At 37.8% G+C, this 24,431-nt stretch overlaps 2 protein-coding genes across 14 annotated transcripts in view; one reads left to right on the forward strand and one right to left on the reverse strand.

Annotated features, from left to right (window-relative positions):
- LOC131274924 (uncharacterized) overlaps nt 1-24,431 on the forward strand; it is a 101,212-nt gene that overhangs the window by 46,965 nt on the left and 29,816 nt on the right. The window contains exons 3-7 of one of the 7 annotated variants that reach the window (XM_071210266.1): nt 6,139-6,200; nt 6,672-6,820; nt 7,045-7,249; nt 8,443-8,592; nt 12,290-12,368. Coding sequence is in view for 2 of the 7 variants with exons in the window: in XM_071210263.1 (XP_071066364.1) it covers nt 21,962-22,037 (76 nt within the window). In the remaining 5 variants the exon portion in view is untranslated. Of the gene's footprint in view, nt 1-6,138; nt 6,201-6,671; nt 6,821-7,044; nt 7,250-8,442; nt 8,593-12,145; nt 12,202-12,289; nt 12,369-21,644; nt 22,038-24,431 lie in introns of those variants that run through there. The other 6 variants (XM_071210264.1, XM_071210265.1, XM_071210267.1 and 3 more) reach the window with 6 other exon arrangements.
- The window catches only part of LOC131274923 (protein IWS1 homolog), a 116,797-nt gene that overhangs the window by 26,139 nt on the left and 66,227 nt on the right, over nt 1-24,431 (reverse strand). For 2 of the 7 annotated variants that reach the window (XM_071210260.1, XM_071210258.1), the window contains 3 exons: nt 12,270-12,361; nt 11,853-12,131; nt 6,359-6,469 (listed from right to left, as the gene is read on the reverse strand). Coding sequence is in view for 2 of the 7 variants with exons in the window: in XM_058283299.2 (XP_058139282.1) it covers nt 6,072-6,093 (22 nt within the window). In the remaining 5 variants the exon portion in view is untranslated. Of the gene's footprint in view, nt 1-6,071; nt 6,112-6,358; nt 6,470-11,852; nt 12,132-12,269; nt 12,362-21,908; nt 21,971-24,431 lie in introns of those variants that run through there. The other 5 variants (XM_058283299.2, XM_058283298.2, XM_071210259.1 and 2 more) reach the window with 4 other exon arrangements.

Here is a 24,431-nt window from a genome sequence, read left to right on the forward strand (position 1 = left end):
TGACTATGTTTATGGGCCTAAGTGCTTTAAATTACAAGTAGGCCGAAACTGTAGGGTGCCTACGAGCTACATCCCAAGAGCCTCCACATTGCTCAAATGTGGCCACTCTCTAAGCAAACTCAGTATGTAAGTGCATTACCTTCCCCCCAGTGTGGGATATGACTCTGGGCTGAGGTATTACTACCAACACCTGCCAGTGATGCACCTAGAAAAAGACCTTGAATAAAATGGGTAAGTGGTAAAGACAAATGAGTTTATATGGCTAAGAGGCTTCAAAATGTGTTGGGAGGTCTTCAGAGGGGTTGCACTTATGCTCATCTCAACAAGATCTCAGAGACAGCCAAAGTAGGTACAACCCCAGGGAAGGGCCCTTCTGAGGGATACAGGCACACCCAGGTCCTATGATCATGACAGATGGCTCTGGAGTTCACTGCCTTGTCAGTGGAATTTGTGCTCCTGAGTGTGGAGTTGGATTCAGATGTGACCTCTCTATGCATGCTTCTTCTGTCACTTTTCCCTTACCTGTGATAGGTGCTGGGTTTGGTGTATGCTCAGGAGACTTGAATCTCTGGACTGTCTATATGCCAGCTGGGTCCTGGGCCTCAGCAGAGTTGTAACACCTACTCTCCTGTTCATTGGACTGCCCATGTCAACTAACAGGGAGGTGAGGATAGCCAACCACTGCACCAGGGAACCAAGAGAGTCTACAAATGCAAGTGGGAAAATTCCATCCATCAGCCATGTGGGATGTAAGCCCCCTTTTGATTTAAAGTTGGAGTGGACATGGCCATCCCAGGGTCCTCAGGATGCAGGAATAAAATAGAATGGATTTACTGGTATTCTCCTATAGAATTGTCATGACTCTAGCATTGGAAGAATTAAATCATTTCATTGATGTGAAGACAGTGGCCATGGGAGTTGCCAAAGGCAGGGACGGGGGAAAAAGAGGTGTGATATTGGGGCATTTTCAGGACTTGGGAGTTCCCCTCAATGATATTGCGGGGACAGATGCAGGCATAAATAACCTGACATAACCCGCTGAATGGACTGGGAGTGAGTGCAAACTACAAAATAAACTATAATCCATGCAGTGTAGCAATGCTCCAGAATGTGCCCTTCAAGTGCAATGAATGTACCGCCCTAATGAAAGAAGTTGTCGATTGGAAGGAGTGGGGGTATGTGTGGAATGCAGTATATGGGAACCTTTATGTTTTTTAATGCAAAAATTTGTGTGATCTATGTATCTTTAAAATAAGAATGATAATAATAAAATATTTTTAAAAAACAAAACTAAATATTGCCCAACACATGGTTCTGAAGATCTTCTTAAGTTTTCTTCTATAAGTTTTATGTTCCTAGTTCTTTTAAGTCTTTATACGTTTCAGTTAATTTTTGTATATGATACGAGATAGTTGTCCTCCATCATACTTTTACATATGGATGCCCAGTTCTGCCAGCATCAGTTATTGAAGAGACCATTATTTCCCCATTGAGGGTACCTGGCATCCTTGGGAAAAATCAATTGGCCATAAAAGAGAAGGTCAATTTCTGAACTCTTGCTTTGATTCCATTGATCTAAATATTTATTCTTATGCCAGGACCATGTTTTTATGACCACTGCTGCTTTGTGATAAGTTTCAAGTCAAGAAAGGTGTATCCTCCAACTCTGTCTTTCATGATGGTTGTGACTTTTCAGGATAGCATATCCTTCCAAATCAATTTGATGATTGTCTTCCATTTCTTCAAAGCTGTTTATTGCAATTTTCATTGGGATTGCATTGAATCTATCATTCGTTTTTGGTAGAGTTGATATCTTGGCAATATTTAGCCTTTCAGTCCGTGAGCATGCAATGTCTTTCCCTTTATTAGGTCTTTGATTTCTGTTTGCAGTTTTGTAGTTCCCATACATAAGTTCTTTACAACCTTGGCTATATTTATTCTGAGATATTTGTTTTAATTGTAATTGGAAATGGATATTTTTCTTCATTTCCTCCTTGAAACGCTCATTACAATCGTTCATAACTATTACAAATTTGTGGGTGTTTATCTCCTAGGACATCACTTTGCTCAATTTCTTTCTTGCTCTAGTATTTTTGTTGTGGAGTTATGAGGCTTTCTATACGTGGAATCTTGTGGTTTGCAAATAGTGAAAATGTTACTTCTTCCTTTCCAATATGGATGACTTTGATTTATTTTTCTTCTCTGCTTGCTCTAGCTAGAATGTCCAGTACAGTGCTGAAGAGCAGTGGTGACAGCGGGCATCCTTGTTTTGCTCCAGATCTCAGAAGGAAAGCTTTCGATCTTTCACCATTCAGTATGATGTTGGGAGTGGTTTGTTTCATATATGCCTGTATTAGTCAGCCAAAGGGGTGCTGATGCAAAGTACCAAAAATCTTTTGGCTTTTATAAAGAGTAATTATTTCTGGTAAAAACTTACACTTATAAGGCCATACGGATTCCAACTCATGGCTGCTTTCCAACCAAAGCCAATTGCCATGTGTTGAGACAAGATGGTGGGTGTTCTCTGCCTCCTTCTTTCTTCCTCTTAAGGCTGCCGGCCCAGTTTCTTCCAATCTCAGCTTTATGCTGGCATAGGGCTTGTCTCTCTGGGCAAACAATCAGGAAATGACTCATCTCTCCTCAGGGCTCCAGAACTGACAAAGTTCTCTCTTCCTTGTCATCTTCTCTCTTCCTGTGTGTTGTCTTGAGTAAGAGTCCTTTTATATCAAGGGGGTGGGTACTCAAACATGAGTCACACCCTCCTGACTTGGTTGAATCAAAGCCCACATTTCACAGGTAAATCTTAAAAGTATTTTTTAAATTTATTTTTAGAAGATACTTAAGATTACATAAAATGTTTCATAAAAAACTATAAGGGATTCCCATACGCCCGACTCCCCACCCCTCCCACTTTTCCTCTCATGAACAACTTCTTTCATTAGTGTGGCACATTCATTGCAATTGATGAACCCACTTTGGAGCATTGCCACTAATCATGGATTATAGTTTACATTGTAGTTTACATTCTCTCCCACGCAATTCTGTAGGTTTTGGCAGGATATATAATGGTCTGTATCTGTCATTGCAGGGTCATTCAGGACAATTCCAAATCTTAACAGGTATTTTAGTTAAAGACCTCTGTGGTGAACCTAAGGCAATCAAAGTGGGTTACACTCAGAGGAACAGGCCCATTTACAAAATAATGTCTTTCGGGGTTTACAAACATAATGACACTTGGGAGGTCCATTGATTATTTCAAACTGCCACAGTGTTCATTCTCATGTAGAGGGCATTTCCTTTTATTCTTACTTTTCTAAGTGATTTTATGAGGAAAAGAAACAGGATTTTGTCTCATGCCTTTTGCACATAAATTGAGAAGATCATTTTTCTTCCCTTCTTTTTGTCAATATGGTGTATTATATTAACAGATTTTCTTTTCTTGCATAATGGGAACAATCCCACTCCTTTTTATGACTAAATAATATTGCACTGTATGTCTGTATATGCGTGTGTGTGTGTGTGTGTGTACCATGTTTTCCTTATCTATTCATTAGTTGATTGATAATTTGAGTTCCTTCCATCTTTTCACAGTTCTGAATAATGGCCTTATGAACACTGGTGTACAAATATCTTTTCATGACCCTGCTTTCATTTCTTTAGGGTATATATCTAGTGGTGGAATTGCCAGGTCATATGGTAGTTCTATACTTAGATCTCTCAGGAATCCCCAGTCTCTCTTCCATAGCCACTACACGATTTGACATTGCCACTGGCCTTGAAAGAGTGTTCCTATTTATCCTCATCCTCTCTACATGTTATTTTTTTTTTCAATAGCAACCATTTTAGTGGATGTGAAAAAGTATCTCACTGTGGTTTCAATTTGCATTTTCCTAAAGGCAAATGGTGTTGACCATCTTTTCAAGGTCCTTCTGACCCTATGTTTATCTTCTGTGGAGAGCTGTCTTTTCAAATCATTCTCTGATTGGAGGTTTTTGATGTGGATTTCATCTCTTTACTTGTAACTGCTCTGTTGAGACTTTCTATCTTTTCTAGAGTCACTGTAGCTTGCTCATGTGTTTCTAGGAATGTATCTACTCCATCTAGGTTTCTAATTTGTTGGCATACAATTGTGTGCTCTTAAGATCTGTGACAGCTTGATGTTCTTTTGTGAATCTCAGATCAAGTATTAAACTAATACATGCCTGTGAGCGTGTGGTTCTTTGGACTCCATGATTTCAGAAATAGACCCTCATATATATGTCGCATTGATTTTTGGCAAGTCTTCCAAGTCCACTCAATGGAGGAAAGAATAGCCTCAATAATGATGCTGGAGAACTGGATATCCATATGCAAAAGAGTGATTGAAGACCCTATCTCATATCATATACACAAATTAACTGAAAGTCTATAAAGTCTTAGAAGAGCTAGAAACATTAAACTTGTAGAAGAAAACATAAAGATGGCCTTCAGCATCTTGTGTTAGGAAATGGTTTCTTAGAATTTGTACCAAAAGCACACATAGCAAAAGAAAACAGATGAATGAGACGTCATGAAATTTAAAACTTTTGTGCCTAAAATGACTTTGTCACAAAGACAAAAAGTCAACTAATTCCAGGGTAGAAAATATTTGTAAACCATATATCCAATAAGGGTTTTATATCTAGAATATATAAAGAACCCTAAACTCAACAAACAGTGAAAAATAACCCAATGAAAAAATTGGAAAAAGAAGTATATGTCCTTCAAAGAGGACATATAAATTTCCATAAAGCAGGTGAAAAGAGGTTCACCATCATTAACTATTAGGATATGTTACTCAAAACCAAAATAAGATACCATTCCACACCTACTAGAATGACTGTTATAAAAAACAAAACTGCAAATAGCAAGTATTGGAGAGGATGTGGAAAAACAGTAGTACCCATTCATTGCTGGTGGCAAAGGAAAATGGTCACATAGCAGCAGTTGGACATCACAATATTGAGAATACATTCGCTCTGAAAATTCTGCGATGACCAGTTGGCATGGTTATCTTATGATACATATATGGCTCCTGGTTCTAACAGTCACTCTGTGCCCAGTGAGATTTGAAGTTGGTAGCAGGCAGAAAAGCTCCCACGTTCCTTACTATGGTTCATAGAGCTGGGAAATCTCAATTCCTGCTTGAGAGATATGATCACTGACCTACTTAATTAATCCAATCCCCCCAAATATGGTTATTTTTTTCACAAAATATTCTTTTGTTTTTTTAGTTTATCTTCTCCAATTTGCCCTACAGACTTTTATATGTGTTTTATACTTTTCTCTTACTCTTGAATATATATATATATATAAAGTCCTTCTGTCAAGCTCATTGCCTTAAAATGAATCTCCCTTTAGAGAAATTTAGTTTTTCTTATGATTTTCTGTATCTTTCACTCTCTTTCTCATGGCCATGTCTATTCTGATCATATTTTTTTTACCAAGGAAGGATGTAGTCAATTATTTATTTCAGATTATGTAGTAAATCTGGAATTGTAGTGATCAAAAGAGAGACATTTCACATGATGAGACGTCTGAAAGTTTGCTTTTTAACATACTTTTCAACTTCTATTCATCTTGAAATGTGTATATAATTCAGTATATGTGGGGTGTGTTCCTTCCATTCACATAATTAGTTTTCCAAGTCTATAAAAACTTGAATTTCTAAATATCAATTTATGAACCAACATGCACATTTGCTTTTATACTTGTGGGTTAAGCTAAAATTTCCATTTTTATATAGTTATATATCAGTGCTTTCACCTATCCATTGTCCTCCATAATGGTAAGTATTGGGAAAATAGAGGACATTTTCTCCACTGTGCATTGAATAGTCTTTCAATACACAGTGATATTCGGAAAATTAATTCAGTTAAGTCATAGCAATTGATAGATAACCAAGTTCTTAGGCAGTTTCCACATTGAGAAAATATAATATATACAGATAAAAGAGAAATAAAATTTGTGCAGTGGATAGTCCAGTAGGTCAATTTTTGTTTGATAACAAACATCCATAAACAGAAGCACATTGTAAGAGTCAAGCATTTTACCTGAGTAATTCACAAGGTGCATCTCTAATACACTGATAGTAACTCTGTATCTTCCCATCTTCCACAGGTGATGCATTGGAGGAACTTCCTAATTCCAGGGCACATGTGTAAAATCCACATGAGACCAAGGTAAGGCTTCCTTTCTTTGTTTGAAAATGATGTTTTGCTTTCTAGGTTTCTCTTTCAATCAAGTTCAGATTTGAAAACCTGATTATGTAGATAATAGAATCCAGGTACTCTCTGATTGGGGTTAGTGGGCATGGGTAGACTTTCTAACCAACAGATACCTGGTGACAGAGAGGCTTCAGTTTTGGTGGCCTCAGGTGGGAGACTCAAAGATAAAAGACCTTTTCCTCAGTGACAAATTTTCCTCTTTGGATTAATAATTTTGGAATTGCCTGTCAAAAAGGAAGAGAAAGAAATAACTTTTAGGAAATTGTGCACCTTTTCAAATGGTGTCCTCTACTCTTGCTTTTGTGTTCTTTGACTCAACCATGGTTTCTCATCTGATTTTCTAGGGTAACTAAGAAAGCAAAAGACCTGTGTAAACAGTGCACATCACGATCTGATCCTCATATGCTCTCCTTTCTTTCATTACAGGTGGCCTCAAGAACAAGAGAAAAAGTGTGTATTTGGGGATCTCTCACAGTCTGAGAATAGAAAAGGATGGAAATCTAGATGAATCCCATCCGTTTTTCCTTGCTGGTTTTAGTGGGGAGAACTGGTGTAATTCCTGATTCCATGTGAGGGTAAGAATTGGGGTGTGATGAGAGAAACTGATCTCAAGTGTAAGAATTTGAACATTTCTGCAGTCCCTGGAAGCAACTGCATTCTACTTCAGTGGTATGGATTTGTTTGAATTGGAGTTAGGGGATGTCAATGAACAAGTCTACATCATGTTATTGTATATCTGAGTATATATATGTGGGTGTGCTTGTATTTCTTCATACTGGACTGTGTTGTGTTTACACAGGAAAATTATCACTGTCAACTCTGACAATAAAATACTTCCTTCTGACCACAGCAAAATTTACTGTAGTAACTCACTGAATTCTGATCAAGCCATATGTGGTGTCTGTGTTTACTACACACATACATCAGATGGAAAACAGAGGCACAGAGACAACTGTCAACAATGTTACTAGCTTCTATGACTTAGAGCCAAGGTATGTACCCAGGTATGTGGCCTGAATGTTAAAACTGTAAACATGCACTTAAAACTCAGACATGGGAATATTTATACAACATACATGGGAATATTAGACAAAATTAGCAACTGTTTATGTGTTTGAAATTTTGCAAGCCTGCAGAATACCCAATCGCTGCCCATTGTTACAAGATACTGCCAGTATAACATAACCTAGGGCCCTTCTCAAAGCATCTCACTGTAAATTTCCCATGCTTTTGGCCATCCACAGATCTAAGAGTTCAAGGTCAACACTTAAGACAAGAAAGTCAACATCTGTTAGAGTTGGGTCACTCTTTATTACCTGACTGGAATCTAATTATAACTGGAGAGATACTTTAGTATATTTCATAACATTATTTTCATAAGCCCATGAAATGCTCCAATCTCACAAGCCATGTGCTTTATATACAACAGCATGTAAGAAATCAAAATCTCCCTGGGTTATTTTGTCCCCCAAAATTCTTTTTTTGCCTATGTCAGTCTTTTCAAAGAGTCTTGTCCACCTGGATTAGAGAACCTCTATGCTCAACCTATGCCTACTCTCCTGAATGAGTGGTTATTGCCAGTGTAGATAGAGTGCCAGATCATTTGATGAATATACACACATAATAAAAAAGGAAGCAAAGAAGGAAAATAGTATATGAAAAAGAGCAGTTACTTTTAAATGTTAGGATTTTAATTTTCAATATTTGATGACCTTTATATTAACAGTTTACTGGTTAAATACAATAAAATATTGTGCCCAAAATTCAACAATCCAGTCCCCCAATGAATTTAAAATTTCATTAAGTGATGAGAGAAGCAGAGGCAGCATAAATGGATATGTGTAAGGTGGTTTTGGAAGGTGTAAAGAAGCTATTGGAGGTTAGGCTATGCTTGCAGCCAGATGGAGTTATGGGACACAGTGTCATAATGCATATTTTAGTATTTACACATTTGTAGATTGTGTTTCTAATTACTTCAGATGCCTTAGTTAGAAATATAAGGAAACTTTTTCATATTTTCCCTGAACCTTTCCTTTACCTATCTTTTATTTTATTTTATATTTTCTGGTCATGAAACATCAATAATGATCAACTTGATCTAATTTTTTCTTTGTGTTTTACATCACAAATTAATTTTTAGATGTTTTCAATAATAATACAAATTAGACATTTAAGGTGTTTCTTTGTTTTGTTGCAGCAAAGTCAAGGAGTACTGAATAACAGAGAAACCCAAATCCAGCACTCAGACATGGAGGAACAGATTTATTACATGTGGGCCCAGAGAAGAGTCGATCTCCAAATTCTGAGCCCCATTTTTCATTTTCTATAGGTTTATATAGGATTTCAGGTGGGATTGGCATAAATCTTGCTCATTGGCTAGGCAAAATTTTGCAGGCAGGGTTACAGAAGCAGAATGCAGGTGCAAGGCTGCACTTTTAAAGGCTGGTTTACAGATGCAGGGGCAGGAATTACTTGTTAGATATTCTCCTGCTAGGCCATGTTTTCACAGACTGATTTACAGAAGCAGGGGGCAAGGGTCACTCATTTGATATTTTCCTGCAAGGCCATATTTTCACAGGCTGATTTACAGAAGTAGGGGCAGAAGTGATTTGCTAGATATTTTTGTAATCTCTGTTAGGCTTTTTATTTCTCAACATTCCCCCTCCCCCTTTGATGCCCCTAAAAGTTTTTCTATAGGGCATCACTCATGCTAAGTGGTTTATATTCTCCTATGGCCAGAACTCTTGCTGTTGCTCTCTAGATTACTGTTGTTTCAATGAACCTGATAAGGGCATTGACTGTGCAGGGGCCAAATTTGATGCCTTCTGAGAGAACTAGCTGGATGTTGAGGGCTATGGGCCAAAAGGGGCAACTTCATTTTTCATTTTAGCAAAGGTTTGATTGGAGGTCCACCCTGGAGGCGATAGGGTGCCTACAAGGTTTTTCTCGAGAGGGGCAGGCACAGTCAACAGATGTTGGTATCCAGGTGAGCGTTAAGGAGGAGGGTATTAGTGGTGTTGACTGGCTGCTCCACCTGCTGAATGGGGGCTATGAGCTGAGTAAGTTGGCGGAGTCCTTTGAGGTTCACCCACTGATATAGATATTTGGGACCTTTGGCTAGTTAGATGAGTTTGGCGCAGACCTGTTTTAGGACTTTTTCCTGGACTTGGTTGTGCACTCCTTCCCTATCAGACATGTCTATTTGTGGGAGATAGGCCCAGCCTACAGTTTCCCCTGGTTTACCCCAGGTTTTGCAGTTGGCCCAGTGTTTCATTACACCCATCCAGAACTTTTTCCCAGTTTCTGGACATAGGGTTAGAGTTTGGATATCATAACATTTTGTTGGCACATAAGTATGATAGTTAAAGGCAGGCACAGGAGACCATTGTTCCTTGAGCTGCTTTAGCCTCTGTATAGCAGTGGATATTATGGCCTTGTAGCACCCAGTACAGTGGAGTAAGCATTGGCAGAGGCCCCAAGCCAAGTAAAGAAAAACAACTTAAAATAGCAAAGCATCCCACAAGACTCGAGTACACTATTAAGATTAGTATCCTTTCAGCTACACTCCAGTCTCTAGGAGGTATAGCTGCCAGTCTGAAACAGGAAGCTGAGCAGGCCAAAGAGTAGTAGGAACTGCAGGGAACAGGAGTACATCTAGTTGGGTGATGGTGATTCTCAGTGGCTCTGGATTTTCAAGGGAGAGTCAGGTACAGGGTGAGCTGTCCAGTAGTCTTGTTTTTCATTGATGTGTGCCCTTTTAACTCTAGTATGATGAATCCAAGGAGCAATACCTGAAACTTTAAGAGCAGTGTGGTTACACTCCTCTGGAAAAGGGGCTCCTTTTTCCAGTCTTTTACCCAAATTAGGTCTCCAGGTAAGTGTGGGTGTACTGGGTGGCCTAATGAGATGGTATCTGAGACAGGACAGTTTTGTGTATTTGGGCCAGGGTTTATTCTTGTCGTTGGCTAAGTTCCCTTGAAGGAAAATATTAGGACTAGAGAAAGCAAAAGGGGTAAGAAAAGAAAAATGTAGTAGTAGTATTGATAGTGAATGTTTGCAAAAGAACCATGTGAGATCTAGGAGAAAGGATATACCTATAGTGAGATTGTAAACTGAATATGGGGAGGAATATAGTATGAGTTAAAAGGCCAGTATGGTCAGGAGAGAGGGATAGAGAAAAGAAAGGACAAAAAATATAAAGAGTGAATTAAAGATAGAAAACAGAATAGAGGTATTAGAGATAAAAAGTCAGAAATATTGGAGGCTAACCAAGGAGAGGTGGAATGTAAGAGAAACAATAAATGGTGGAGGATAGAAAGATGTGAAGGAAAGTGAATAGCATTGGTAGCCAAAATCAGGACACACAGAAAAGAGGAAATTGAGGATGAGGAAGCCCAGCAAATAAGAAATGTTGCCTGCAACACCTAATATTAAAAAAAAAGAAAAAAGATAATGAAAAAAAGGGGGGAAAAAAGCAAGAAAAAGAGAAAGGAAAAAAAGAAAGAAGGGCCATGGCAGGATAAAGAGGAAGGAAAAACAGCAAAAAAATCCCCCGCCAAAAAAGACCAGACAGGGCCTTAGGCAAGGAATCGCTTAGGAATCTGACTTTCCCCTTTTCTCCCTTCCTCGATTCCCTCTCTCCCAGGGTAATATGAAGGCTGTGTGAGGGTGCCCATAGGAGATTCAAATGGGTCCCTGGTGAACCAACTCACCTCAGAAAATCTCTTAATTTCTTGAAAGAACTAAACCCATCCCTTGCCAGGGACCCTAAATGTATTATTGGAAGCCTGCAAAGCACGTCTTACTCTCCCTCTCAGGTGTGCTACAGGGGGACTAGTTAATTTTTTGACTCCACCTTCTCTCAGACCAAGTTTCCTATCTCCCCAGGGCATTTAGGTAAATCAGGATCTCTCAAGGGATTCACCTCTCCTCTCTTCCTAGCCTCTCCCCAAGTCAGTTGATATGCTCCTCCAAACTCAATAAAATGGGGGACCAGACAATTGAACCCACACTCCTTGGGCCCCTCTGCACCCTCCACCTAAACCCTCCCCCTCTTGGAGTTAGTCCACGGCAAGAGGGCTAGGACAGGGCTGGGTTTCTGGGAGGGCTGTGCTTGAGAAACAGAGGCCCAGGAGGATGTGGGCTTGGGGTACATAAGTCTGTGAAATGTGGGTTGCAGGGGTTCAGGAAACACAGGCTTGGGGTTCATGCATTTGGGGAACGTGAGGCTTGGGAATGCTGCTGTGTGACTGGTAGTTCTCAGGGAGCACTACGGCCCTTAGCCCTAGGGGCAAGGGATTTACCTTCCCACGGCTTCTGAGTTCAGTGTTAGAAACCCACAGCTTTACCTTGAGGAAGCACTAATTTTGTTGCAGTATCTCTAGATTGATGTCCAGACACCTCCTGCTTTGTAGGTTCCCTAAAGAGCCCACTCTGGCAGGATTGCATCACCACCTAGCTGGTCTTTTGCAGGAGAGATGATGATGGTGCACTTATTCGGACTCCATCTTGTACCGCCTCCCCTCTTTCTTATTTGTAAGCATTTCTTTGTAGTACTTCCTTTTCCCTCTCTTTATAAAAAAAAAAAAATTTCTCCAACTTTCTCACCCTCTGTATTTTAACTTTGCACAGATTTCCAAATCTACCATGCATCTTGAATTAACTCATGCAACTCTGAATTGCCCAGGCAAACAGTCATACTGGAAGGCAGAAGCCTTGAACCACACTGTATGGAGGGGCTCCTGTGAAATTGTTTCTAGGCTGGGCTCTCCCCTCACAGGTTTTTTTCCTGCACAAGTTGCTCTGGAAATGCAAGTGTGTTCTCTTCCCTGGAGTTGGCTTCACTCTTTAGGAGGAGGAGCATATTTACATCAATTGGTTTTTTTCCTGGGAATACACAGAAGGAATTCAAAATGTAAAAAAAAAAAAAAAAAGAAGAAGAAGAGGAAAAGGAAATGTGAGTGTGGAGTAGTAGGATGAGGAGGGAAAGGAAAACAAGTTGACATGCACTCAGATGACTCTTACCTTTCTCTTTGACACTACAGGAAATTCAGCATTCCTGAAGAGTTTAGTGGAGTGGCTTCACTTGTGTGTGAACATGGAGGTGGAGATAAGAACTGGAAGGTAAAAATAAGTTCAGGCAAATGAAGGGCATCCTGAGAACATCTCCTCAGGGACTAGAAACCCTTTCCACATAAGTCCTAAGGTTGCTCAGTTATAGCTTCCCAAGACACCTTAATTTGGAGGAGGGCTCTAGCCCTGTTCAGGACCAAATTTTGACCTCCAATCCACTTAAGCTCAACCAAGTCCCTCCCTTTGTTACTGAGTTTGGTGAACACTGTTGAGTGACCTTGAGTGCCACCAATTCAGGTATCTTAGAAAAGGGTGAGTTAGATTGAGGTAGTTTGTCTTGGTTGATAACACCATTGGCTAGTTGGTATATACGCAGTAATTGATTGTCTGAAGTTTAGGTGGTTAGAAGTAAAGTCTAGGTATTAGCCTGGCAATACATTCCCTGAAGCTGGTGGCAGCTTGCCAGCAAACCCTTTTTCAACCATTCATTTAATGATATATCTATACCCGTCTCCTGCTCTGGCTCATGAATTTGTCTACACTTCCTCTCTTTATAAGCCTTGATGCATATTGAATTAAGGCCCCCCTTAAGGGGTAGCACATTGGCATTCCCTTCATTAATAAGATTCTTGATGATCCTGTTCATGTATGAGTTCACATTCCTAGTAGTGGAGGTGAGGATGATATCATGGCTATATGTCCAGACTTCATTCAATTCATAGTCAGAAAAACAATGCTCTGGGGTCCTTCTCATGCCAGTAGGGTTATTTGTGGCCCTGTTTTCTATCTCAGTGGGACCTGACTCTTTTAGCTCCTTTAGCCATGTGGTTCTGAGCCTCTGTAGTTCCCTATTCACATCCAGGTTTAGCTCATGCACCTTTTCTCAAGCTGTAGTTCTTTAGAAGTTATTTATGCAAGTAGAATTCAAACAAACATAAAACCTGAATGATATTTCTCTTCAGAGCTTACTTGGGATGGCAGAAGTAGGTAAGATTACATGTCACTAATGTCCCCTTATTTATTTTGTAATACTGTTATTAATAGAATAACTTTTTTACATTATAATGATTAGTGTTTTAAATATTTACATGTTAGAATATCTTAATGTAAGAGAATGTATGTTTTTGGTATCACAGTATAACTTTTTAAAAAACAGAATGCACAGGCAAGCTTTGTGCTTGATTTAGAAAGAAAATGTTAATTAGGAAACGGAAGCATTCTAGGAATCTCTCCTTTTATAATGTAAAACTTTCAAGACTGGACTTTGCTGAGTCAGGTCAGGGTGGAGGGGGCATGATTATCACTTCCATGCATGTCCCTTCAGAACTACTTCCATTCACCTGGCCCAAGTAGATGGGACTCTGCCTTTTCCTTCAAGAGTACTTGAGCCCACCTTTTCCTCTGCATCAGTTTCAGTCTTCAGAGGACATTCACCTTAAGGGTGTCTAGTCTAGCAATCAGGTCCAATTCCTTTGCTTGGAAATTTAGAGAAACTGTCATAGACTGCACTAGGAATTCAGTGCCTGCTGGATCTGGCTCCTGGGAATATCACGGACCAAAGATCACTTTTTTAGGGTCTGAGGTGACTTTTGGGTCCTACAACCCATTGCAGAGAAACCCCAGCTCTGGCCATCTCTGCACCATCCCAGGGATTCCAGATTCTATATTTGTATTACAGATCCTACAACTGACAGCTGCAAATCTCTTGAGCTGGAAGCCTCAGCCTGAGCTGTAGATCTTATGGTGTTTGGAGATGCCTCGGTGCTCATCTTTCTACTCTATTCTGAATCAGCCAATTTACGGACAGTTGAGTTTTTACTTCCAAAGTTTTAGATGAACTTTTAGAAATAGGTTTTAATTTTACATATCTTATTAAACAGCATTTGAGCTTTGCTAGTTACATCTATTATTTATCAAATAAATAGAAACACAACCTAAAAAAAGTTGGAGCTATATAAATTATAATCTTTTGTCTCCATATTAACTCCCAGCAAGGTCACACACCCACTCATAGAATCCTCTGTGAGTGTTAGATGATTAAATAATTGGAAATTGAGTGCTTATCATCTGTTCTCCTGCCAATGTGTTTTAGAAATTTAATTTACTGAAATCTGTTCACTCACCTGGAAGGGGCTTTGTCAAAAATATTAACCTTAGTTTAGCAGAATATGAATTTCAGTGCCTTTTTGACTTACATTTCAGTGTTGCTGGGTATAACACCATGATTCACATTTTTTGGAGAAATGTTACTCCATTTTCATCTGGCACAAAATCGTGCTTTTAAAAATAGTGATGAGATTCTAATTACTTTAAATAATGTGTGTATAGTTATTCATGTTTTCTTTAGCCTGGATAATTTTCCTAGAATATACCTTGTCTTTAGTCCTTTTAAGTTAATGCTCAGCAAGTACTTTTGACAGGCAACCTAAAAGAATTACATTCAAAAAAAAATTATAAATTTTAGCATTTGTTTCAAGTCTTTGCTTTGGTGTTCTGGTTCAGGGACTTCAGTGTTCCTCATCTATACTATTCCTCATCTTTTGACATATTTTTTCCAAATCTTTAACATTCATTGTTTAATTTCTTTTTAACACTTCCCACTTTACACCTTCTCTTTTTTTACTTATGCATTATATAGTCACACTATTTCTTATCAATCGTATTTTGATTTTGAAATTATATTTTTCCATTCTTCTTATTTCTCATGTCCTCCCATTTTTCTTGAGTTTTATTTTAAATTTATGATATCTTATATATTTTTTCTTTTTCTTAATGCCTTTCATTTTCTATTCAGAAAGTACATTTCATTACATAATATAGCTTATGAGGAAAACCTTTTATTCATTTGTTGCTGTACTTACTCCTTCTCTCCCTATATTACCTTGGTAACTGAAAATAACATGAATTTTTTTTTCTTTTGGTATTCATACAATTAAAAAAAAAGAATAGAAGTAAGATTCAAAATAAGTTTCCCAACAGCAAAGATTTGCTACTCTTTGCAGATTTTTTACTACATTTTTTCATATGAAAGCTTTCCCACTGATGTTTCCAGATTCTATATTTCTACCACTCTTAAAAATGGGTCTCCACTCTCAATACCTCTATTGAACCTTCTGTTGTCCATTTTCTATCTCTGACTACTGAATATTCCTTTTAACACATACTCCTCTCTTAAAGTGAAACATATATTACCACATTGCCAAAATCTAGTCACTTTATAAATGTAGATATACATTCAAAACCAATTATCTAGAAGTTATTTTCAAATAGATGACATTTTATTTCATGCCTCAATTATCTTATTTTTATATATTTATATGTATTTCATTCCTACAATCATTAGATTTCAGTTTCTTATATTATTTTATATGGAAATTTATTTGTTTTTATACTTTATATTTGAGTTATTTGAGTTCAGAGTTGTTAACTTTCTTTCAACTGAGTTTTAAATCAATCTATTTTTATACATATTTGGTTTCAGCAATGGCAGTTCTTATTCAAGAAATTAAAAAAAATCTATTGCTATAGATTCATAACCACATAGGTTCAGTGTCTTCTTTATCTGGACTAGAATATTACCACCATATAATTTTATAGCTGTCAGGCACACACACAAACATCCTCCAAAGTAATCTTTATATTTTCCATTGTCCCCAAGGATTGTCCTTAATAATTCTCTTCCCTCCATGAAAATACTGTTTATAAATATCTCTAGAAAGAACATGTTCATCTAATATGGTTTCCTGAATTTTTAAAATTTAAGAATACATCAAAACATTTCAGGCATATTCTACCACAATCTTTTTATTATAACCTGAGCATATGGACATTAGTAAGAATTAAGCTCTCCAAAATCATAAAAATGTAGGTCTTCTACAATTAGCACACATGCTGGTATTTCAGAAATACACTCACAGGTTTCCTATATCCTGCTGCTCATGGACTAGGTGGTCATTGTGGAAGTCCTTCCACTCTGTTAACAGCTGTATCTATGACCCAGGGTGAAATTAGACTCAGTTGTGAAATAATGGAAGTCTTTTGCATGAGGTCATGAATACAATAAATTAGCTCACTTTCATCACTGCTATTCAACATTGTACTGAAAGTGCTACCCAGAGTAACTGGGGAAGAAAAATAAATAAAGCTATCCAAATTGGAATGAAGAAGGAAAGCTATCCTTATACACAAATGACATTATCCTTTATATACATAATTCAAAAGAATCCACAACAATACTACTGGAACAAATAGACATTAAGTAAACTTACATTGTATGAGATATACACGAAGTTTTGTTTCTATAATACAACAAAAATTAATATGAAATGGAATTTTTAAAAATCAATTTGATTAGCCTCTAACCAATAAAATACATAAGAAGGAATTTAATGAAAGGGTAAAGCAATAGAAAACCAGCAAAGATACCTGAGTAAAACTAAAGAAGACCTAGGAAAACAGAAAGACATCCATTGTGTATGGGTTGTAAAACTAAACCATGTTACAATATCAACACTAACCACAGGGAACTAGATATTCAATATAATAGTTATAAAAATCCCAACACCATTTTATTTCTTTTTTTTTCCCCAATGGAAAAGTTGATTCTCAAATTACATGGCATCAATAAGTGGCTTGAGTAGGGAAAAAAATCACCTTTCTCTTTTGTGAGATTGGGACAGATTAATTTATATGACATGAAGTCTTTCATTGATATATGGCAGACTTAGATGTATAAGAATTTGTGGAATCCTCTGAGAATTATTTGGTTCACAGAAAATGGGGTCGTAATTCTCCCTCTGAATGGAGGACCACTATTTTGTTATAAGTCTCCTGGAGACTAAGAGGCAGGATGCAAAATATCTCTAGGAAATATGCTGTGTCTCTCCTTTGGGGCATTTTCATTGAGGCTGGGGGCAGAGTAGGTTTCTCAGAAGGAAGTCGAAGTCTTGAAAGAATTAATACTTCACCACATCCCCTCCTCTCTATACACTAAATCATAGGAGCTGCAGTGAGTTAAGCACAAACAAGTCATTCAACATCACTAGTGACTAGTTAAATTCATATGAAAACTAGAAGGACTCATTGCTACATCTTTTGCAATGGACATGATCTGGGTGAGGAAGGACTTAAAGAGTAAAGGTGCACACACCAGGCTGCTCAGAAATTTGTTTAGGTCTTTAGTCAGGAAAACAATTGTTGTTCACCTCTAGGCAAGCTCTCATATCAGTGATTGTACTTTTCAACTCCAGCATTTCAACTTCAGTTGATTTTATACTTTCTACGCTCTATTGATATTCTCCATTTGGTAAGACATTATTCTCATATTTTCCTTTTATTCATTGAACATATTAAAAATTGTTAATTTATTATCTTTGTAAGTTAAAAATCTGGGCTTCCTGAAGGATAGATTCTATTAATTATATTTTCTCTGGTGTGTAGGACATTCTTTTTTGTTTCAGTGCATGCTGTGAAAACTGGATCCTTCAAATATTTTAAGGTGGCAAGTATGGAAACTAGATTTTCAGGAATCTATGGTTTGTAGTGACTGCTTGTTTTAGTTATTTGCTTCTTTAGTCACTATCTGGCACTAACTTTGTGAAGTCAGTATAATTTGTCATGTATGTTCACTGAAATCTCTGTCCCAAGCGCTTAGTGGTCAGATAGTGAATGACAGAAAATTTCACATATGCCTAAATTCAACCAAAAATTTAAAAGTCTTTGACTTGGCTTCAACACTAAGCCAGCTATTTTATGACTCCACAATCTCACACCTCCTGTTTGTACAAATCTTAATGTTCAACAAGAGATGATTGTTTAGGACATTCTCAGGTCTTTTCTATGCATGTGCCCAAACCTTCTATGCACATAGTTTCTAGATACCCAGAATATACTGCAGCTTTTCAAAGTCTTTATTGGCCAAAGCACCTCACTACTCAGCCTTCTTCCAAACCATTTGTCTTAGTTTTTTGTTGCCCCAACTGTGATCCTGTGTGCCAAGTGGAACTAACTAGTCTATTTGCCTTAAATGTTTATGTTTTCAATGAATACCTCCTAGCTAGCAGCCTGAACACTAGGCGAGTTTTGAGTTAGGTGAAATAAATGTAGTTATTTTAAAATTGTAGTACTGTAAAGTTGTACTACATAATATGCAAAGACCCAGATAAACCTGCTCCCTTCTCAAGGGCAAATACTTTCAAAAGAAACAGTCCTAAAGTAACCATAAAAGGAGTTATCAGACAAATTTCCTACTATTTGTGTGCTCAGTGAGAAAGGTAAGACCTTGCCAATGAGTGGAAAGATAGGAGTTCTCAGCAGAAAAACAGAACAAATTAAAACATGGAACTGAATATTTAGATTTGAGCATAAAAGATCGAAACTAAATTAGCAGAGCCTAAAGGAACTGTACATTATTAAAATTTTTAATATTCATTCCAAAGATGGAAAGAGGGAGAAAGAAGTTGGTATAGAAAAAAATGAGTTGAAAGTGATTGAACCCCTCTCTACCTTGGAAAAACGGATTCACAAAGCTCAGAAAATATCCCCATGAGAGAATATAAGCAAAGAACCAAAAATTGAGTCAAAGACAAAATCTTGCAAAGTGGCAAGGATACTGAACTACATTTCATGTTGGAAAATAATTATTTGAAGGACTGATTTTTGTGATTTCATACAGGCCAGAAGAGATTGAAACTTTAAAATGCTGAAAGAAAGGAAATGTTATTAACCAAGGAAAGTCTAGGCAACAAATGTTACTTTAGATTTGAAGGGAAAATTATGACAGAAGGACAGACTTGAAAAGCAAGAGAATTCATCAGCAAAGTACTTGCTCTATAAAGATGTAAGAGGAACTATTTCAGGCTGAATAAAAATTATGCAAGAAGGAAGCTTTGAACTTCGGAAATAAAGGATGAAGTATGGATATGGTGACTATATGGGTCAATGAAATTTTCCAGAATCAGAAAGTCCAGAAATGCAAGAGGTTTGTGGGGGCTTGGTTGTAGACTTTGGCACACCTGCATCCAGCTGTGTTTGTGCATGCTCTTTCCTGCATTGCATCCCAGGCACAGGTCAATCAGGATGGGATTTGCCTTTGACCACATTTTCCTGCACCAAAATTATGTAGCCATAGACACATGCTACACATTGGCTCCTTATGGACAGTTACCTGGCCAAGCTTTGCCCCTTCTGCCAGCCCACAAATGCACCGAGGACCTATCAGGACAATCAGAGATCAATCTTTTTTGCTCTAGAAGTGTAAAGTTGACACTGTGCTCTAGAGGTCAATGAGGGACTCATCTTTCCTGGGAAAAATGGGTCTCAGAAAGAATACTCCATTCCAAAAGATCAGAAGCAGCACTAATGAAATCACCCAGATGTATGCTTCAAACTCATGTGCTAAGTGAAATGCCATTTACATGAGCCCATACAGTGCCACTGGAGGTTTCCCTTCAGTTCAGAGGCTAAGAGTCCTGATCCTCACCCCACCAGGCTGCAGCAGAGTTTACAGAGAACCTGAGCTGGCCAGTATAGTACTATCTGTGCAGTCTTACAAATAGCCCAGAGGATGATTCTAAGAAAAGAGGGTTTATACATGACCTCAGGGATAAAAGAAATTAAAGAAATTGCCTACTCAAATCTAACAATTTTAGTCTCCATGAAGTCAAGTAATTTGGCTACTGTAGAGGCAAGGGGATCCTCTGACGGTGTCACGATACCATAAGGCAATCAAGTCCTTACTTAGATCTAGACTAGAAGAAGAGAGAAGCATTCCTGACCATCGATGCACTGGGGGTGATAGAAGACAATCTATATAGACTGCCATATCACCTACCTTTCAGTTCTTTGCATCTGTTTAATATTAATCCTATATCTTTTATAAAATCAACTTCATGAACTCACATCAATATATGCATTTTAACCTACATCCATAGGGATCACTGTGATTTTTGCATTTGCATATATGTAACTATTTTTGATATCCAAAGAAAGCAAATGGGGTGAGACACAAGAAAGGACTGGATGGTAAGTTGAATTCCAAGGCTGCAGTGTGATTTCTGAATGAAACTGGCAACCTGTAGCCACATTTTATTGAATGAGTCCTTGATCTATTTCTTTCTATTCAAGATTGCACTCACTGTCTGTTTCCTGCTGCTGTCCTCTCTGCTGAAAGGGGATGAAGCCTTTCTCTTTTGTCAGACTGTGGTAGTTTAAAATGAATCACATGGAGTGGTCTTTGATTGAGATCTGGCTGAGCTACATATGTAGGAATTGGAGGGATTTTCTGATGTATAAAAGGGCTCACTAAGTATGGGCATGTAATTCTCCCATTTAACAGGAGGACATAATTCCCTCATTTGTCTTATTGGGACTCATAGGGAAGGACAAAGTCTATCTCTAGGAACAGGGCTGGCTGTCTCGCTTGAGGTTTGGGGATCAGGCTGAAAGCAGGCTGGGGTTATCAACAGGATGAGGAGGGATGTGAAAGAACAAATGATCCTCAGTGTCCCTTACACAGTGTCCAAGAAATCATAGGATCTGTAGTGAGTTCCTGAAATGAAAAAGAGTATGGAAAGGCATTTAATACCTCTTGTGATCAGTAAACATGAAATGAACTACAAGGTGTCAGAGCAATGGCTTCCAGAATAGACTGAATTTGGTGAGGAAGGATCTGAGCAGGGAAGATATGTTCTCAGTGCTTCTGCACTCACCGCCCACCCTCAGACTAGACTTCAGGAAGGTGTGCAGATGGTAGTCAGGAAGAAAATTGGGGGCTTGCAGACTTTATACATAAAACCAGGTGTTTTCATGACAGTTGGTCTGGAATGGCTGTGGTTAAGAGACAGCTTGTGAGCCATGCAGGCCAATGGTCATTCAAGGAAGTCACTTGACATCCAGAAAGACTCAGCAGGAAAGAGATATACAGATGATACACAGTGAAGAAAGCCAAAAGTTTGGACTTTATCTAGACCATCAGTGGAATTCATGTAAGGGAAATAACACTCTTATTTAGGTCAGGGTTTCTAAGGTAGTATCAGGAGGTTGGGTCTGCATTCGGGCCCTTCTTATGGCTCAGGAACATCTTCTGGGGCTTTGATTCTCACCACCAGTAACTTTGTTTTTTAAAAGGAGGGTCCGAATATGCCACGGCTCAAATGGCAAGCCAACAAGTCAAAAGATATGCAGAAAAGCAATTAGGAAATATTTTGGGATGAATGAAAACAAATACACTACAAGCAAAACTATGGGATGCAATGAAGGCAGTACTGAGAGGGAAGTTTATTCCCCTCAATGATGACACTTTCTTTCTCTTCCTTTTTGGCAGGCAATTCCAAAATTATTAATCCAAAGAGGAAAATTTGTCACTGAGGAAAAGGTCTTTTATCTTTGAGTCTCCCATCTGAGGCCACCAAAACTGAAGCCTCTCTGTCACCAGGTATCTGTTGGTTAGAAAGTCTACCCATGCCCACTACCCCCAATCAGACAGTACCTGAATTCTATTATCTACATAATCAGGTTTTCAAATCTGAACTTGATTGAAAGAGAAACCTAGAAAGCAAAACATCATTTTCAAACAAAGAAAGGAAGCCTTACCTTGGTCTCATGTGGATTTTACACATGTGCCCTGGAATTAGGAAGTTCCTCCAATGCATCACCTGTGGAAGATGGGAAGATACAGAGTTACTATCAGTGTATTAGAGATGCACCTTGTGAATTACTCAGGTAAAATGCTTGACTCTTACAATGTGCTTCTGTTTATAGATGTTTGTTATCAAACAAAAATTGACCTACTGGGCTATCCACTGCACAAATTTTATTTCTCTTTTATCTGTATATATTATGTTTTCTCAATGTGGAAACTGCCTAAGAACTTGGTTATCTATCAATTGCTATGACTTAACTGAATTAATTTTCCGAATATCACTGTGTATTGAAAGACTATTCAATGCACAGTGGAGAAAATGTCCTCTATTTTCCCAATACTTACCATTATGGAGGACAATGGATAGGTGAAAGCACTGATATATAACTATATAAAAATGGAAATTTTAGCTTAACCCACAAGTATAAAAGCAAATGTGCATGTTGGTTCATAAATTGATATTTAGAAATTCAAGTTTTTATAGACTTGGAAAACTAATTATGTGAATGGAAGGAACACACCCCACATATACTGAATTATATACACATTTCAAGATGAATAGAAGTTGAAAAGTATGTTAAAAAGCAAACTTTCAGACGTCTCATCATGTGAAATGTCTCTCTTTTGATCACTACAATTCCAGATTTACTACATAATCTGAAATAAATAATTGACTACATCCTTCCTTGGTAAAAAAAATATGATCAGAATAGACATGGCCATGAGAAAGAGAGTGAAAGATACAGAAAATCATAAGAAAAACTAAATTTCTCTAAAGGGAGATTCATTTTAAGGCAATGAGCTTGACAGAAGGACTTTATATATATATATATATTCAAGAGTAAGAGAAAAGTATAAAACACATATAAAAGTCTGTAGGGCAAATTGGAGAAGATAAACTAAAAAAACAAAAGAATATTTTGTGAAAAAAATAACCATATTTGGGGGGATTGGATTAATTAAGTAGGTCAGTGATCATATCTCTCAAGCAGGAATTGAGATTTCCCAGCTCTATGAACCATAGTAAGGAACGTGGGAGCTTTTCTGCCTGCTACCAACTTCAAATCTCACTGGGCACAGAGTGACTGTTAGAACCAGGAGCCATATATGTATCATAAGATAACCATGCCAACTGGTCATCGCAGAATTTTCAGAGCGAATGTATTCTCAATATTGTGATGTCCAACTGCTGCTATGTGACCATTTTCCTTTGCCACCAGCAATGAATGGGTACTACTGTTTTTCCACATCCTCTCCAATACTTGCTATTTGCAGTTTTGTTTTTTATAACAGTCATTCTAGTAGGTGTGGAATGGTATCTTATTTTGGTTTTGAGTAACATATCCTAATAGTTAATGATGGTGAACCTCTTTTCACCTGCTTTATGGAAATTTATATGTCCTCTTTGAAGGACATATACTTCTTTTTCCAATTTTTTCATTGGGTTATTTTTCACTGTTTGTTGAGTTTAGGGTTCTTTATATATTCTAGATATAAAACCCTTATTGGATATATGGTTTACAAATATTTTCTACCCTGGAATTAGTTGACTTTTTGTCTTTGTGACAAAGTCATTTTAGGCACAAAAGTTTTAAATTTCATGACGTCTCATTCATCTGTTTTCTTTTGCTATGTGTGCTTTTGGTACAAATTCTAAGAAACCATTTCCTAACACAAGATGCTGAAGGCCATCTTTATGTTTTCTTCTACAAGTTTAATGTTTCTAGCTCTTCTAAGACTTTATAGACTTTCAGTTAATTTGTGTATATGATATGAGATAGGGTCTTCAATCACTCTTTTGCATATGGATATCCAGTTCTCCAGCATCATTATTGAGGCTATTCTTTCCTCCATTGAGTGGACTTGGAAGACTTGCCAAAAATCAATGCGACATATATATGAGGGTCTATTTCTGAAATCATGGAGTCCAAAGAACCACACGCTCACAGGCATGTATTAGTTTAATACTTGATCTGAGATTCACAAAAGAACATCAAGCTGTCACAGATCTTAAGAGCACACAATTGTATGCCAACAAATTAGAAACCTAGATGGAGTAGATACATTCCTAGAAACACATGAGCAAGCTACAGTGACTCTAGAAAAGATAGAAAGTCTCAACAGAGCAGTTACAAGTAAAGAGATGAAATCCACATCAAAAACCTCCAATCAGAGAATGATTTGAAAAGACAGCTCTCCACAGAAGATAAACATAGGGTCAGAAGGACCTTGAAAAGATGGTCAACACCATTTGCCTTTAGGAAAATGCAAATTGAAACCACAGTGAGATACTTTTTCACATCCACTAAAATGGTTGCTATTGAAAAAAAAAATAACATGTAGAGAGGATGAGGATAAATAGGAACACTCTTTCAAGGCCAGTGGCAATGTCAAATCGTGTAGTGGCTATGGAAGAGAGACTGGGGATTCCTGAGAGATCTAAGTATAGAACTACCATATGACCTGGCAATTCC

This window comes from Dasypus novemcinctus, chromosome 21 (assembly GCF_030445035.2).
Source record: "Dasypus novemcinctus isolate mDasNov1 chromosome 21, mDasNov1.1.hap2, whole genome shotgun sequence".
In the NCBI taxonomy this organism is placed as follows: domain Eukaryota; kingdom Metazoa; phylum Chordata; class Mammalia; order Cingulata; family Dasypodidae; genus Dasypus; species Dasypus novemcinctus.